A 19,397-nucleotide genomic window follows, 5' to 3' on the forward strand; every position below is an offset into this window, starting at 1 on the left:
TTAAGAAATTAGCACAAAATACCATCTCACAAAATATGTCATGTAAAAAAAAATGCCTTAACATTATGAATATTATAAGTTTGTAAGTAATAAATTAGTAAATTAATCACACAAATTGTAAATGTGTCAAAATCATGTGCTTTTCTGTTTTCTCTATGTGTGTAACATACTAACATGTCATTTATATCAATTGAACTGTGAATTTTGATGCTGTGTCTATCCGTTTTCTCGTTATTTTACACATTAATAGTCAGTTATAAATATTATATAGTATAGAATATTATACATTTATACTCATACACATACACGCTTTATACTACCGTTTGACGTATGGAGCTCGCACGGATTTTATTAATAGTAACTATTTATCTATTATATTACGGATTCATTCTTCTGTCCTGCTGTCCTCGTCCTGTACACTGCACGTCACATATTAACTCCGGAATTATCTGTTCACAATTATATGTATACATCTTATTAGTTATTGTGTATGTCAACCGTAATAAAACTTTATACTTGTCGTACGATGACCTTTGGTTTGTATTCAAAAATTATTATCGGACTCGATTGACTCGAATCATATGTTCATTTATATACCGCAGCAGCACGCATGGTGTGTGACTACGGTGACTCAGACTTCAGATGCTGTAGACGGGTAGACGTACAGAGTATCTATACATATTGTATATATATTTAGTTAATATGTATATAATGCATATGCTATGGCCACGCGGTAAGGAGCGCAAAACCTCAAGAGCCAAAGTATGCATGAATATATTATAATGTATTCATGATGTTAAATAATAAACCTATTGCATAACTTAAAATATATATATACAAGAACAAGATCCAAAACAGACTAAAAAGATTTCTAGTTCAGAAATACGGTGTAGCCTATTATGCACATATAATATACACATACGGCTATATACGTCTTGCATTTTATAATATGCTATTCCCATGCTCACGACGTAAATCCGCAGTGAAAAAAATTAAGACAATTGATTTAATCAATAGGCGCCAAGTTTTAAAAAACTTAATGGGTGCCTTGGTGCCATAGGCATATAAATGTACAATTTGGGGGGTAGGGGCTTAGCCCCGGGTCAATATAATGTCTCCGTAAAATCCAATATTCTAATGGGTGCCCAATATCCCATAATAATTTCAATGCGTGCCTGAGCCCCCGGGCGCCCATATACGATATACATTATATGATTGATTGGTATTCGGTTTGTTTGTCAAGTATCATAAATCATAATTTGTCAATTTCAAATTTCTTACGCGTTTTAAGATTTAACTTTTAACTGATCTATGTCGATGTCACTATACACGTACGCAAACGTGTCATTATCATGTGGTATCGAAAATAATATTATGCAAACACTGAAACACGTGTTTTGTTGATTGACGGGAGAATTGCCACAAATACAAATATAAAATTCATCAGCGTAACTATGGTTTTAAAATCAATATAACTAAGATCGAACATCGTTAGAGAACTAATTGGCCAAATAAATGTATAAAATGTATTATATATAGGTATAGACTATAGATACCGAACACGATATACGTTTACGGTAAATGGCCTAATACGGCATTTGATAGAACACACGCGTATAATAATATATAAGTATGAAGACTGAAGAGGGATCCTATTGAGTATTCTTGAAATAAATTTCTTTTATTCTCACTGCAAGTACTTAACTATACGTCTATACCCAAAACTGTTATATGTATAAGTGATGGTGATGCGTGGACTATAGCCAGTAATGGTGGTGTAAGTCAGTGGTCTTCAACATTTTCGATACGTTTTTCTTTCATTAAATTGTTATGGCTCACTTAATCTCACATTCGCACTGATGCGTTTGACGTTCAGTTATATTATCAAGCGCATACCCAAAAAGGGTTGGTTATAGCTTTATGGGTTCAAATACACTCTGAAATTTCAGCAAAATTAACATGCATATTTTTATAGAGTAAAAGTAGTTTATGTCAACGAATTTGTTGTTATAAATGTATGAAAATGTATAACCTTTAAACCCCTTCAAAATATTTTTTTCTATACGAGCCTCTATATTAAACAGATAATATTCAGATATAGTATAACTAAGTCTCTTTATTGTAATAATTATTTTCACCGATTACCGATAAACTTTGAAATACGAGCAAATTATACTACACACGTATGAAGCTCTAAATAGAATATTCAATAAAAAATATGATTGTAGCTTGCAGCTTGCAGATCACTTTAATAATTTAATGGACGTGTTAAATTTAAATTCAACAATAAATTATTGTTTATGATGAAAAACGATTCAATACTAGAAAAAAGTGTTCCTTAGACACAAAAAACACACATTTTTGACATTTTTCAATCATTGAGTAATCAATACATTCATCGCTCTGCTCAAAATCTAAAACATGTATAGGTAGTTCTTAATCTTTAGGTGGTCGAAGCGTTTTTATTTGTTTAATATCATTAATAAGAAAAAATTATATCTGTTATAAAAATTAAAAAATGTGATATTTTTACGTTTTCTGAATCTAATTAACTCTTGATATATTGATCTTGTCGAAAAAATAAAAACGCTGCACACAGTTAAAATTCTCTTCTATTGCTGAAAATTTGGTTAAAACTATCGTGAAAACACCTAACAGCGCGTTCTATCGGTCGTCAGTCGGTTTCGTTTCCATGCGTGGCGTCCTGGTAAATTATGGTAAATTTTTTACTAACTTTATGTTCTATACGAAATCATCAAATAATCACCAATCATTCGGGATTTGTAAATTTGGAGTGAAACAAACCAATCTTTACATGGTTTGGTGATTTCCTTGTAATAAATTTTATTAAATAAAAATGTATTGCTCCATAAAATCGAATCAAACATTTTTTTTCCTTTTTCATTGAAGTAATATTGCAATAAAAATTATATAAATATATTCAAAATGCTTATTATTCTTGACATTTAATAATTAGTGGTAAATTGTAATTATTGTAAGTTTACTGTATGTCTGGCCGTATAGGCTCGCAAATACATTTAGTACAGTGGCCCAAAATTTGATGTTGATTACAACACACAGCCAGGGAGACTACAGAGTGGCGAGTGGTGCCCTATCCCTGTATTATATGTAATTTCTATTTTTGTTCATATTTTTTCCCGGGACGTCACGATAAGTGACTAGGTCCCTAGCAGGTAGAAGGTACCCATTATTATCGCAAAAAAAAAAAAAGTATAAATGACACATTTTATAACATGTTATAAATATATGCATATATTTAACCTGATAACTCTTATGTAGACATTTTAATCATATACTCGTATCTAAATAAAATTGTATTAATGAAATAATAATAATGTTTATCATTATCTTCAATTTTACTCCCCCCCCCCTCTGAAACGGAATTGATGTCCGGATTTGGTCTAAAAACATTATGGTAACCCTAGTATAATAGGCTATACGGATATGTATTTAAATCTACTAACAGTACTAACATAGGAGTGACAGGACTGTTGTAGGAGTACTATTTGTATCTCCGATGATGCACAGTGCAGTATAATATAATAAAGCGTTCGCACGCGTAAAACTATAATATATACGTTATTATTACCATTGTATAAGCATTACACGTACGCAGTATTGTTGTATACCACTATATTCGTGTGACTTGCGACTTTTTAATAACCATCCTTTTCGTTAACGTCTCGTATCGACAATAAGTAAGTATTTAGTATTTATATAATTATATTTACCTACATAATATTAATATAGCATATATACGCGCGTGTACCTGTGTGGCTGTGTACGTGACTCGTGTTCGTCGGCGCCGCGCCTTTATCCACAGCATATTAAACTATTGACACGGAATTTACAACAACGCATGCAATAATATTATAATATAATATAATACATCGCGAAGATGAAAAAAAAATACCATAAATAAAAATACCTCACTGACGCAGTGTATATACATGTACCGATCATGTATATAATACAGCTGAAATGTTTAACGATTAATGTTTTATCTATATTCTATATACATACCGGTTTACAAGCACATTATCATATTATAAATATATATTATTATATTATAGTAATAAATAATATATAAGAGACTGCCTGGGTAGCGCGCTCGATGAGGCCTCGCCGAGTCGGCGAATAATAACAAATTAGGGTTCATTAACATCAATTATACATTGTGCTCGCGGCTCGCGAACAGCTCCTCTAAACTTCGGGTTTTTTCACGTGTTTATTATAATGATAATAGTATAATATAATATTACAACCATCGCTGCACCGCTTTTTGATTGCGGCGCACAAATTACTGCAGGTGTAGCTGTACATATATAGGTGACAAAGAGCTGATCGTGCGATACAACATTATTACACGTGCGTGAAAATTCGCAAAATAATGTACACTATCGTTGAAGCAAATAAGTATTGGGGAAGGATATATAACTTATAAGGGTTCAGTGCGGTCCTCCTCGAGTCGTTTCTGCGCAAATCATATTTTTTCTTATTTACAATGAGTGAATCATACATATTATATGACCTAGATTCTAAGTATTTAGCTGCAGAACTGCAGAAGTCGTGGAGATGGGAGAAGGGAGGCTCCCCATCCTCTACACAAATAAAGTATTTATAACGCAAGAGATAAAAGGTCCCAGCAACAGTAGTACTTTTTCATGCGTTTTTGAGTAAGGGGTATCATACCTGAGATTTCGCTCAAGACCTCGTATCAATATATATTAACTTTTATATTATGAATACGATAATGATTGTTATTACTACGAAAATACGGAGTGATCCAGTTAACAATTTAACATAAGATATCATTATTCATTCATTATTTGAGAAAACACTAACGTTTTTGTAAATATTTTCTTTACATAATTAAAAAAAAAACTAATTTTATAAAATTTTAAATTTTAATTCGTATTAAATCCGCTTTTTTATTTGCATTTCATAATTTAATTTTTGAAATACTTCAATATCGATTTAAACCTCTGATTTCTCAAATTTATTTTTGATTTATTTGTTTGTAGAGAATGCTTCAGAATTCAGATAATATGGATTATTTTGTGTTTTAAGTTTCGTATTATTATACTCCGTGAAATGAGTTAAAAATTTGAACGTACTCGTATATGCTATAAATATGTATATTGTATATGTTAAATTTCCTTCCATTTGGGATTTTTGTAGTGAGAGCTTTCAAAATGAATGTAATAATTTTTTATTATCGAATATTTAAATTATATTATAAATAATCAACTTTGCTCTAAAAACTACAAAATCACTAAATATGCAAAAATATGGACTTTAAGCTTTTGTTATTTTTCACCGGGTTGAGAAATTTATATTTCCCAACTTATTACTTAGCAATACATTTAACAACACAAAATAAACATGCAAATATATGCAACAACTACCGAACCCTAATCATAATCTAATCTCGTTCAAAATTCGAAATTTTCAATATTTTTATCGTTAAAATATAATAATATATTCTGTTTTGAAATATTATAAGAAATTAAAAATGATTGTTTTCATTAACAAATATATACAATTTTAAATATGATTACGATAATAAATAATAAAAAAAAATATTAATTATTAATCACTTAAATTTATGCCAAAAAATATTTTCATAAATGTCAATACAGTGTTAGAAATAAATTATTTCAAATAATAAGTACATATTACATTATATAAATACAACTATTATATCTATAATCTATACCGGCACAGTGGCGAAGATTTTATTCGCGAAAATATTTACAAATATACTAGTATTATTTTTAGTTATCCCCAATTATTTTAAAAAGGACTGAGAATTTTTAATTTTGAGCTCTCAAAAGTTCCATCTAAATCCAATTTGTTTAAGTATACAATAAACTTTTATCAAAGTTGATTAGCAAAGAATTTTTTTTTTTAGAAATAGTGTCTTCAGAGTTTAAACACAGAAACAGAAACACGTATAATTGAAAAATCAATACATTCAACGCTCTGTTTAGAATCTCAAATACATAGATATTATAACTATAACGTAGATAAGTATAAAAAAAAAAATTTCGAAAGTATTTATTAAAAATAAACTTTTTATATAAAATCGTTTAACCAAAATATTAGATTATATATATATATATATATATAATGCAACATTATTTTCCTCCCAAATATGTAATAAAAACAAAAATAACAGCTGTATGACGTTATACTCGTATTATGTGTGCGCTGTGGACTATACAATTTATTTTTAAAAATGTGTAGAATAAAATGTCGTGTTCTGAATTGAAAATAACTCAATCTAACTTGTAGCTCACTTTTTTTTAAATCCAGAATGAAATTAATTGTTACCCTGTCCTAGTGGTACCTATAACCTATGTAAAATCATCAAGTTCACAGCCCCGTGTTCGCATATATAGTGTATAATACGTACAGGTACTTAATCTATAATACTTAGAGTGGATTCGCGATAATGAGTATTTTGACTAGTGATCATTACAAATAGCAAGTTCGAAAACTTTTACTATTTCTGTAAGAAGTAAGTACTATCTATCAGTCGTATACTGCACATTTTCTATTCACCTACCCAACTCGTTTACGGTCAACCCGCCATTCTAAACCTATTTTTATAATAACCACCTAACACTTATACCTATATGTTTAACATTAACACGCAGGTAAACATGACTAGACAATATTATAATGGAATAATTATGTCGAATTCCATTTAAAAATTCGAAAAATAATTGTAATTGTATAATACAGCTTTGATTTTAAAGTAAACATAAATCGGTATGGCGTATGCATTGTAATCAAATGTTTAAACTTCTGCAATCGTTATAGTTTTTTTTTTATAAATTATACATGCAACATGTAAATATGTAATATGCCTTACCTACATAACAAATTATATAGGTACGTACACGTTCATGGCATACGTTCTTATCTTTTACATATATATGTTTAATAAATGTATATTAAATGGAATTCGTATCGATTGTTACAGTTAAATTATTTATAATAATTATTAATTAATAATCTGTACATTTCATTTCGTTGGCCTAATTGTGTATCATTTAAAATTTCATGAATATTTGTTTTTTGTCTATAAAACAAAATACAATTCAACTCCAAATCGTACGCGGGACGGTCAGTTTTAATTTTGAGCATGTTTATCACAGTAAAAATCAAAATAATAAATCACTAAGTATTTCGGAATTCTGTTTTCTGATGCGGACCTGTAGGCTGCGATAGGATGTTGGTCTGGAAATTTTCATATCCTACAATACAAGTATTAACCATTATTATATTTATAATTATTTACCTGAAATATCCACAAAAAATCTATTGGTATAAATAGTTTATATTGGTAGTATTAATATATATTGTAAAATTAAATTAAAAATGTAATAGATATCTTTATACCAAAAATGGGTTCAAAAATAAAAATTCCTTAGAAGTATACTGGTATATAGACTTACAGACCGCCACTCCTCAGAATCATTTTTTGTATGCCATGATTTATCATTGAATCCAAATTTAATACATCCATTAAATAAATAGTAACTTACTCAATGATGAGATAATTCAATAATCGACACCACCAGAGTGATTTTCCCACTTTTGTTTATAATGTAACTTAAAATATGATAATTAATAAATCTTATTAAACGTAATTTTAATTTATAATATTATTCACTATAGCAAAGTCCAACAGTTTTGAATAGGTAAAGAAAGAAGTCAAATGATTAGTCAGGTAATTAAAATGAATAAACAAAAATAAATGTGAGTCTTGTATGGTTTTACTAACAATTAACTTAATTGATTTAAAACTGTAATATCAATAATATCATTTAATTACTTTATTCGCAATTCGTGTAATACTGCAATGACTGGTAAATAGAACAAGTTTAGAGTTATTATTCGTTTAAAAAATATAAAGAATTTAATAAACCTAGAAAATACCACATACGATACATACGAGAATAAAATAAATAGGAATGTAAGCGAATCCTAAAAGATAATAAAAGTCTATGAATCTCTGTATCTTGCGTGGATTGCTATACGATATTACAATTTGGCATTTGCTATAAAACGCTTAAGAGTTAAGAGGACGTCATACCCGAATGTGTTGTCTGTCTTACGGACGTAAGACATAGCAAATTTGCGTTCAGCCGATTCAATTTCATGCTGTTAGCTTTAATATTTAAGTCAATTTACCTGTTATCAAACTCAAAGGTAATAATATTATCTAGGGCATCTCATAGGCTTTTGTTTATATTTTAATTTTTAAACGAGTTATGAGCATTTTAAAGTCTTAATTTTTACATAACTATAACTCACTTAAAAATTAAGATATCAATAAAAGCTTATGAGATTCCCTAGATAATATTATTACCTTTAAGTTTGATTAAAAAAAAGGTAAATTGACTTTAAGATTAAAGCTAACAGCATAAAATTGAATTTGCCGAACGAAAATTTGCCATGTCTTACCTTCGTATGACTGAGACAACACATGCGGGTATGACGTCCTCTTAATAATGTAATTTTATTAATTTTGAACAGATATCAGTTTAGAGTCTAAAATTCTAAACCAAAAACATGTCACTATATTATATTATAAACTTGATACCCGAGGTATATTAATAAAAATTAAAATAAATCTAAAAATTATATTAAACAAAGTCTGCTCCAGCACTGAAGCAGGAATAGTAAGATGACTACAATCTACAATAGTCTAATTAGGCAATAATTCTAACTTAGTTATTAATTTATAGATCAGGCACGTGTACATGTAGGGGTTTTGAGGCCCTCAAAATTGAGGGTTCAATCAATTAAATAATTTTTTAAGTACTTACCCGATTGTTTAAAATCGTTAATATAAGCCATTAGGTATAAGTTTATTTTACCTAATTTCTCTACTGTGTTTCAAATTGACAATTTTACGTATATATTTGTTGTATAGAACTTATTGTCAACTTGAAATATAGATGATTGATAAAAGAAAATTATAATTATTGTTGGTATAATGGTATACTATATGTCTATATATATAATATAACACTTAATACGTATGTTTGTATGTATAAACACAACTATACTATATTATATTTATTCGTCTATGGTCTATAGATAGTTATCGCTTAATGTTTTTCAAAAATACCAACTCGGTATAAAAAAAGAACAGAACGACAATTTCAAGTACAAAAGTCAATGTGATAACTGATAATATTGGTTAAAAGCATGAACATTAGAGAATGTTCATGGTTAAAAGTAAGCTATCTTCATTTTGAATTGCTAAATGTCTCGATACACAATAATAATACACATGACGTATTGATGTACCTAGGTATTTTATAATAGATATATTAATATACTATATACTTATTCAATACAATAATATCTACTTTAGTTTCAACACAAGTATATAATAATAGATTCTTAGTGGGGTTCATGGTTCATTATCTTTTTCAAATATATAAATAAGTAATAATAATAAGATCCAAGTTGATAAAAGTAGAAACTGTAGACCAACATTATATAAATTGTATAATGTTTGGTGGTTTGGCCGGGTCCGATAATAATTTGCTGTAATAGAATAGTTTATTCTTTTAGCTAATACATTTTTAGTTGCGTTTAATAAAATTAACCAATTAGTCATTACTCATTACTCATTAGTAAGACGTGAATTTATATGCATTAAAATCCAACCAAATATGCGATAAAAAATCTTAAATATGCATAAATAGTCAAATAAATGCACTTAAATGTTAAAATATGCTTAAAAAATTAGCAAAAAAATATTATTTTTTGGACATTTAATTGATACAATACATTTTAAAAAATGTATAAAATTATTTAAAATTTATCTTTGTATACTAATTTTATTTCCCCGATTATTGATCTATGGTCATATTTGGGAAAACCGTTTATACTTACAACTTACAAGTATAGGTACCTATTAATTTATGGTGGCGGCGAAATGTCTGGGTTCGGTAATTTATTTTAATTTCAATCGAAACTATAAAAATATAATATTTTTTTCTAATATTATAATAGACAATAGTACCTATATATTTTCAAAAATGTCTGAAAAAAAAATAACATCAAAATATGCACTAAAAGATGAAATATGCAATTAAAATTGTAAAATAAGCAATATGCAAAAATATGCACTAAAAAAGTTAAAATACTTACTACTTACTACATATCCATTAACTAAATCCTAAATACAGTAACTAGTTTTAACAAAATAGTAACTATAGACTATAGTTACCTTTAGGTAATATACTTTAAGTAGGTTTTCATAAAATACATATTACATATTATACATAATATATTATAGAAATACGTTATTTTCATTTTGCTGGTTTTTTATTACCATTAATCGTATTTAAATGCATAAATAATTTGCTTGTTTTCCACTGCATTTAATAAAACAACCAATTATCAATAGTCATGTTATATTAACGTTTGACTATGTAGTAACTAGTAGGTACAAATTGAAAAATCTAATTATATTGTAGATACTAGATAGTTTCAAGTTAGTAATATACTAAATTACTAAATGGTAATATCCAATTGGCAATAGTATTATTATTGGGAAGTATAAATATAAGTAGGAACTAGTTTAATAAAAAGTTGTTTTAATCATTATTCATTAGTTCATTACCTATCCATTGTATATCATTGATAATTAGTAAGTGTAAATCTAACAAACTAAATGATTAAACAATCTAAATGTTATTATTAAATAATAATAATAATTGAAACATGTAAATGAGTCTTACACGCCTATACCTATACTTATTTAGTTATTTATTTTTAAACACATAGTAACGTTCTGCAGTCTGCACTCTGCATATAAATATATTATTATAATATGATTGATATAAGTATATTAAAGTGATTTATATTATTATAGCTTTTTCTGAATTAAAGTAACATAAACCATACAGCCAGTCCTTACCGCGGGGCTGGATTACCGGAAAATGCACTATATATAGAGTCCTAAAGGTAATCTGGGACCTAGACACCCAGTACTCGAATTGGTCGATTTTAATCTTTGCCCGAGGAAGAAAAAGATCTATTGCAAACTCGGCTACGATATTTTTTAGGTTAAAATTATTGATTTAATTTATATGATTAATTCGAATCGGATTAAAAAAACGGCTCTAATTTTATCACATCATGAAAGGAAAATTTTCATTATCCTTCAAAATGTTTTTTATTAAATCGTTGATAATTGTGAAGGTTATGTAAACAAAAACTAAAACATTTTTAAAATTTCAATACGAAAATAAATTGATTGTTTTTCAATAAGTTAAATTGCCCACGATGAGATATTGGCGCGTTTTTTATTACCCTTAAAATAAAAAAATAAAAAATATTTTATTGGCAAAAATTAAATGTTATCGGGCGGTTTACAGTCGAGCTTTTTTTATATCCGCAATTGTAGGACAATGTTGAACTACACTTAAATTTGCCCCCTTCCCCACCAAAAAAAATACACTTTCGACTTTTCAATTTTTTTAAGTAGATGTATACCCGCGTGGCCGCGTGTCTTTTATCCACGATAGTATGAAATTCCATCTTAAAATGCGCGTATCATATAGTATAGACAATTTCACATTCTGAAGAATTAATTTTATTCTATGATTTTTAATATAATAGTGAATTTGCGTTTTACCTAATATATTCATAAGAGCGATTTCTATCTTTTACTTGGGGGGGGGCTGTAAGACTTTTACCAAACAGACTCGTGTAGACGTGTTACAGTCGTATCCCTGATATCCCTCTTTAGCTTACGTTAACTGGTACGCTAGCGAATAGATAATGATGATTTAATTTTCGCTATTACTTATTTATGTTAATTAAACTATAACAATAAAACAAAAACAAAATACTGAACTTGGGTACGAACAATAAATAAACAGTATATGTTCTCGATGGTATAAATATATAAATAAACCTACTAATAATTTAATAAATATTATATTTTCGGAAAAAACTATACCAATCTACTGTAATACTAAAAGTAAAATAAATGTATAAAAAATTATATTGTGGAATATATTTTTGATATAGCTAGGTAGGGCAGGTAGGTTGAACGATGGTTTCCGCTTAGAATCGTTTTTTGTTTGCAAATTTGCAATGAATACATCACTGAATTTAAATTGAATACACCAAATGCCAACAATAGAAACCCATTCGACACTTAATGTACAGCAGAGCGGTACTCACTTACTTACCTTTTTTTAGTAAACTTGATTAAATTTAAAAAAGAAGTATATAAATTAAAAAGAAAAAGTATTTAAAATACTTTACTAGTTATTTTTTTAAATTTTTAAAGTACATATTTGTATACTTAAAATGTGTTTGAATACCTTTATTGAAGTAGGTAATTTGCAACATTCGTTCAATGTATACACCAAAAATTAACCAAATGGCTTAAAAAAAGCTATAAAATACTTTAAAAATGGAAAAACATCGAAAAATGAATAAAAATTCAAAATAATCTATAATTCTATTAAATGAAACAATTAAGTTATTGAATATATTATGTATCAGTGGCGTCATTTCACATTTTTTAATGGGATGCAAAACCAATATCGAAAATCTATTCAATCTATTATTAATAGTAATATATAGTAATACTAGTCACTCGCATGGTAGAGTCATCCCATGAATTTTTTTCAACACAGTTTTTGTGTAAATGTAGATCATTTTATTGAAATTATAGTCTAAAACAAATAACAATAATTTTGTTCGTGGGATGCATTTGTACACCTTTGCATCCCACAAATGACGCCACTGTCGCCACTGTAATATGTATGTAAACTATTCAAATAGGTATTTAAAATAATAAAATGTAATGTTTAGATCTACAGAAAAGAAAATTTAAATTATTTATTACATTTTTTAAGGTGATAACCATGAAGAAAACTAGTTTTACAAACACTTTGAAACATTCTATTAATGTAAATATATTTATTTTAATTATTTAACCTAAATATTAAATACTATAGTAGGTCAATTCACTCTCAGAAAAAACGATGTTATTAATATTGTACCTATTGTACCTTTTATACTCTTGGTCTTGATCTTTGTAATAAAAAACTGCATCAAAATTTGAAGGTGACAATTCATATACAAATGATCAATACATTGAAAAATATAAAATAAGGTTAATACTATGGAATAATCATATAATATAATGTAATATGTATAACACTAGTCAAAAATAATTAGTTCAATTTTATGAAATTTAATATAGCAGTACAATAATAATTGATTACATTTATAATGTTTAGAAATTATTTAATAATAATAATAATAATAATAATAATATATTTAAATTTAAATATGTGAAACTTATCTATTGTCATTAATAATATTGTTTTAATTATAAGATGTGAAGATTAACTTTTTTTACCTGATATACATTTCACTCCTTACATTTTTAAATCTCTTAATATATGCTATAGTATATAAATTGTCAAGGCTTTGAATAGATAATTGGTATCGATGCATTTCATTGAATACCTTTAATACAAGGATTATTTATTATAAATTTTATATGCAGTCATAATGTAATAAATAAAAGAAATCTGCATTTATTTTATAGATATTGATACGGGGATAAATTAGACACACTCTTAAACCTTGATTTTTTTTTCATACACACACCACTAAATATTATTATCAAGGATGTTAAAATAATATTTTTTTTTAGTTATTAATTATGTTATTTATAAGTTTGTAAATATTATTCAAGGTCTGTTTAAAAGTAGAAGGATCATTAATTCTTATAAATATTGATAAATATATTTTTTTGATATTAGAGCTAAGTAAAAAATAAAGAAAACAATGAAATATAACACTGAGAAAAATTACTAGTAAAAAAAACTAGTAAATATTTCAAGTGAACTATTTGTATAATTGTTTAATTAATTTAAATCAAAAAAAAAATGTATAATATTTTTTCTATGATACATTTATATAGTATGAATAATAGTTATAATTATATTTAGGAATAAAATATGACATATGGTTTTCATCCCAATATTTCGTCATTAAATATTATAGTATAATAATACATAGTTTACTGCTCCTGCTACTACGGCTCCCATTGGCCTAATGATATGCCAAGACATTCAATGTAATTTTGATTATTTTACATTTTTAAGTACTATTCTATGTAATAATAATCATTACAGTTAATAAATAAAGTAACATCATAATATAAAACAATGAATATACGGGTAAACAATTTAAAAATAAATATTTCTAAATATTTACTAAAAGCAATCGCATAAATCTAAACTGGTATTTTAATAAAATGGACGATGGTAAAATGAAAAAAAAGTGAGTTAAAAGGGTGCACTTTGAAGTAGCAGGAACAACTTATGAACTTAAAATAAATAAAGGTATTTACATTGGAAAATTAAATTTAGCAAATAAAATATAATATAAATAAATATAAATGTTAAAACTAATTATCTACATAACAGTAAAAAAAAAAAATATACAAAAAAATCACTGAATTAATTATGTTGGAAATGTTAGAATTAAAAGCATAATAGATCACACATATTAATTTTAAAAAAAATTTTATAACTTGATTAAATATAATTTAATTATTTATTTGCTCAATAATTATATGTACTACTAATATTTTAAGCTTGATAAGTGTTAACTCCAAGACAAAAATGTATATTATGCCTATCATAACCCAACTTAAGCCTGTGAATAGAAGCAGGCAAGTAGGCCATAAAGTTAAAAAACACAACAAACTAATACAATTTAACAATGGAAATAGAAATTAATGCTTTTATCACACAATACACGTAGAAAAGTTTATAAAAAAAACACCCTTGGGATTATTAATTATAAATTATCCCTAATATATTATAAAATTACAATCAATTTCCTAATTAATAATTATATAGTTTATAATTACCACCCTATCAAAGGCTACATAAACACAATCAAAACAATTTCTTGGCAAAAGCAATTATATTATATTAAGCTTGGGAGGGGCACACCTCTAGACATTTCTGTCTAAATAGGAGTCCACAGCAGTGAGCCTTTGTATTAGGAGCAGTGAGCAGACTCATGAGGCTGAATTCGAAGCCATTCTGGTTGGAGTAGTTGGAGTTAAACCTTTTATCTTACAAACCCAACCAGCGATATCAACTGGTTCGCTTTCTGCCTTCTTTATCCATTGATGATCCTATAAAATATAAAAATAATTATTTTAACATATTGTTTTACTATTAAATGTATATGATAATGGCTTATTTATTTAATATAAATAGTATATAAACTCTGAAATTATCATAAAAGTCACACAAAAAGTGTTAATGTTCTGTTGATATGCCTTAAAGCCTAAAGTTTGTATTTAATTGCATACCTACTACCAGTGATTGGAAAGAAAGGCGTTCACGTTCATATTTAGTGAACGTCATTCGTTTTTTCAAATAGAATGTGAACGACGTTTATATTTTTAATGAATTTGATCGATTTTTAAGATGTTCAATTTATTTATCATTTAATAAATATATGTATAAAATATGTGTTTTCCCATTATAATTCCTATGATATTTATTTGATTGTAACTCAAATAACATGTCAGATATTAACAATATAATTCAGATACTTTATAAATTGTATATACTCTAAAGTACAGAAATATGCACTACATGTCAAAAAATGACAAAATATGCAAAAATATGCAAAATAAAACTTATATTTTGGATCTATTGACTACAAATCAAACTAGTAGCTTACCTAGCTATTTTTTGGACTGTTAAAAAAAACATGCAAATGCATATAAATCTGAGCCCTAATTATAATAATTCAATGTATACTTTTAAGTTGAGATTAGGCAACAATGTATACACATGGTATTGGTTGTTATATTTTTAACATTTTAATGTACATATAAAAAGCTGTTTAAAATTTTATCAAAATAAAAGTATACAAAAATGAACTGCCTTTATTTATTATATACATAACTGGACATGCATTTGTAATTTTAAGATACAATCATTAAATTTGGTTTTAGATGATAAACTCCACTGAATAAAACAGAAACTAATAACTGATGTTAGGGTGAATGTAATGTTAATATTATTAACTTCATACAATTAAAAACCAGGAAAGTCTTGGAGGTCACTCTGCTGTATATTAGGTGTAATGGGTATATTAAATTTGAATTCAATAATGAAACATTGATTGGATGCTCAAATTTTTAGTCAAGTAGATTATTTATTAATATAAAAATAAAAATTTGCTTGATGGTTAGACATTATGAATTTCAAATTCTATTTACCATTTCTTTAAACAAATATTTTTTATTTAAATTTAAATTTTAAATATTCATCTAAATATTGTGAATATGTAATGTATAAGTTGCTTGTCAAAGACAGTAAATTCATGATTAAATTTATATATTTATAAATTACAGGGTTTGGTTTAACGTCCATTTAAACTATTTGTTGCAGTTAATAGATAGGATAGGATTAATAAGCTAAAAATATTTTAATATATTATAAGAACTAATATTGATTTGATATAATTAGAAATATCTAGGCAAGTAACTTATTTATTGTTAAATTAAATTTAAGAAGATAAGTAGACAACTGATAAAAGTGATGTTTATTTTTTGAATGTGATTATAATTTTAATTTATCTAAAATTCCTTTATTTTTTATCATGTTTTACATAACATAAACAATTTATTTATCTGCTATAGCAATGTAGATGATTCAATAAATGAATCAGAAAAATTTAGTTAAAATTGATTATTTGATTTTCAAATTAAAAACAAATAACAAAATTATTTAAGAATAATTTTTGGCTAATGATGAGACATAAGTTAAGTGTAGAAAAAAATGTAATATGACAACAAATAACTAAATTCAAGGTTTTTCCAAAAAATTATTGCTTCTAAATTCAAACTCAGCAATTAGAAAAGAAATTAATATTAAGTAATAATTATCTTACCATAAGCATTTTGAAATCTCCTCTCTCATTAGGATTTTTTTTTAAGCATCTGTCTACAAAATCTTTGAAGGCATCAGAGAATATACCAGCTGGTAAAGTTGGAGGTGGTTCATTAACTATGTAATCAAGTAGTTCGAATATAGCCATTGGCCTTGGTCCATTCCCGTTTGCTAAAATAAAATCATATGGATATAAATAAGGAATCTATGCAAGTCAGGAACTCATAAAATATTTAAGAAATGTTAATATTTAAAAAAAAATTTATAAACATAAAAAAAGAAAATTTTAAATGTTGAATGAGAATCAAAAATTGTCAATATTCAATCATTAAATATATTTGAAACTTTCTTACCGAAGACATCACCTTCAATGTTTTCTATTGTTTCAGTCGTCTGAGATCTAGGTCCAAATATTGACGCTAAAGTTTTAGCATCAGGTGCAGGTATGGGATACATTCCAATGGCCATTTCAACCAAAGATAATCCCAAGGACCATATATCACTTTGTAATGTATATTGTGTACCTTGTAGTCGTTCAGGCTTAAATTTAAGTTCAATAAAATTAGTTATTAAAATTAAATCAGGGTTTTTTTTTTTTTAAACTTACAGACATATATGATCTAGTACCAACAAATGAGTTAGCCATGGAGTCTATCAATTGTCCAGACACACCAAAATCACATATCTTAATTTCTCCTGCACTATTTACCAAAATGTTACTGGGTTTGACATCTCGGTGAATAATTGAATGTTGTTCTCGTAGATAAATTAGACCTTTGACAACCTAAAGAAAAATTTAATAAATATATGTTTTTTCTATAATAAAAATATATTGTTGTTGACGCACAGCAGCAGTTATAGTTCCAAGCATTGGCTCGGGTATTCGAGTTTTTTGCAATATGAGATCAAGGGAACCACCGTCCATGTATTCCATACAAATACTAATTTCACCATCACTATAATCATATGGTAATTATATAAGTCCATTAAATGATTATTTTTACAAATTATTAACATTATTAAAATTACCTGTAAAATGCTCCATAAAAACCAACTATATGTGCGTGGTTACATTCGTGCAAAATTTTAAGTTCCCGAATAATTTGTTTTTTTATTGCAGGCTTTACTTCTAAGTGTATGAGCTAAAAACAAAGTTTTAATATTTATGTATAAATAAAAGTGAGGAGTAAAATCACAGAAATTATAATTATAGGAAATTATATAATACATTAACTTTATATTATATCATTTTCTACAATACATTTTAAAGGTTTAAATATAAAAAATAATTATACACGTTAGAAAATCGATAGAGATTATTAAGTTCTATTACTTTTCTGGCCATAATGAGTCCGCTAGACTTGTGTTTAACTTTCATGACTACTCCACCATTGCCAGCACCTAGTTCACCATCTTTCATTTTCTCAAAGTCTGCATCACTAAGTTCACCCCCAATCTTTTCTTTTTGACATAAAAATAATTCCATTCGTTTTCGTTGTTCGTCATCCATCCCAACTCGGTCCAACTGTTCTTGTAAACTTGCTACACTTAACTTGTCGCATCTATAATGTACACAACAATTATGTGAATGAAGCAGACTTAACAGACAATTTTAGTCTTTGTGGTTTACTTACCCTGCGTCTGATGCTGCCGATAATGGTGCAGATGGTGACACAGGCTGTTGGTTGTCAGCCACACCAGGAGGAAGGGTCAAGTTTAATTTGTTTTTCGACATATTTCTTAGAGGTCCTAGCAGAAGAATTACTTTAATGATGAATAGAATAATAGATGAATGATGATTGATATTTGACGGGGTAACGTTATCGTTGTAGTAATGATAAGGAATGTGTTAAGGACCAAAGTCAATTTGGATTTTATCCACCATGGTTAAGGACCTAGTGGTTCATCTCAACCACGTCGGTGGTACGAATAAACATTTGTCCCAAATATTGTTCAACAAATAAATTAAGTATGCAATAATTAATAAAGGTATACCGGTATAAGTAGATACTAGATAGTAAGATAGACGTTAGACGATAGTTGTGAGCAATTCTGTAAAAATTTTTGTTCGAACAAAATATAAGCATTGAAAATTTGGAACAAAGGTAAAATTTGAGAATTGTAATTATTGGAATAAGGACTCGAAAACAAGTTGTGGAACAATAGGAAGTAATCCCAATTATTCGAGTAACAAAATTATTATTTATTAATTCATTCAAAAATATCATGTTCTTAAACAGTTAGTCATACAGAGAAATTTACAATTACAATATTTGCTAACCGTTGTTAGTAGAATAATAACGTTTAGTATCATTTAGAGTATTTAGACAATTAACTACTTAAGATTGTCTCAACATCACTAGTCTAGTACTCTATAGTCAG

General features: G+C 27.0%; 1 protein-coding gene across 1 annotated transcript; it reads right to left on the minus strand.

Moving 5' to 3' along the window:
* Positions 1-13,924: 13,924 nt before the first annotated feature.
* LOC132917087 (dual specificity mitogen-activated protein kinase kinase dSOR1) lies at positions 13,925-18,845 on the minus strand. The gene is made up of 8 exons (XM_060977637.1): positions 18,650-18,845; positions 18,349-18,577; positions 18,045-18,157; positions 17,863-17,971; positions 17,623-17,799; positions 17,369-17,555; positions 17,017-17,186; positions 13,925-15,241 (listed from the first exon to the last, which is right to left on the minus strand). Exons 1-8 carry the CDS (start codon positions 18,748-18,750, stop codon positions 15,122-15,124), a joined length of 1,206 nt encoding a protein of 401 aa, XP_060833620.1. The 5' UTR covers positions 18,751-18,845; the 3' UTR covers positions 13,925-15,121.
* Positions 18,846-19,397: the final 552 nt, after the last annotated feature.

This window comes from Rhopalosiphum padi, chromosome 1, assembly GCF_020882245.1.
Source record: "Rhopalosiphum padi isolate XX-2018 chromosome 1, ASM2088224v1, whole genome shotgun sequence".
Taxonomy (NCBI): Eukaryota; Metazoa; Arthropoda; class Insecta; order Hemiptera; family Aphididae; genus Rhopalosiphum; species Rhopalosiphum padi.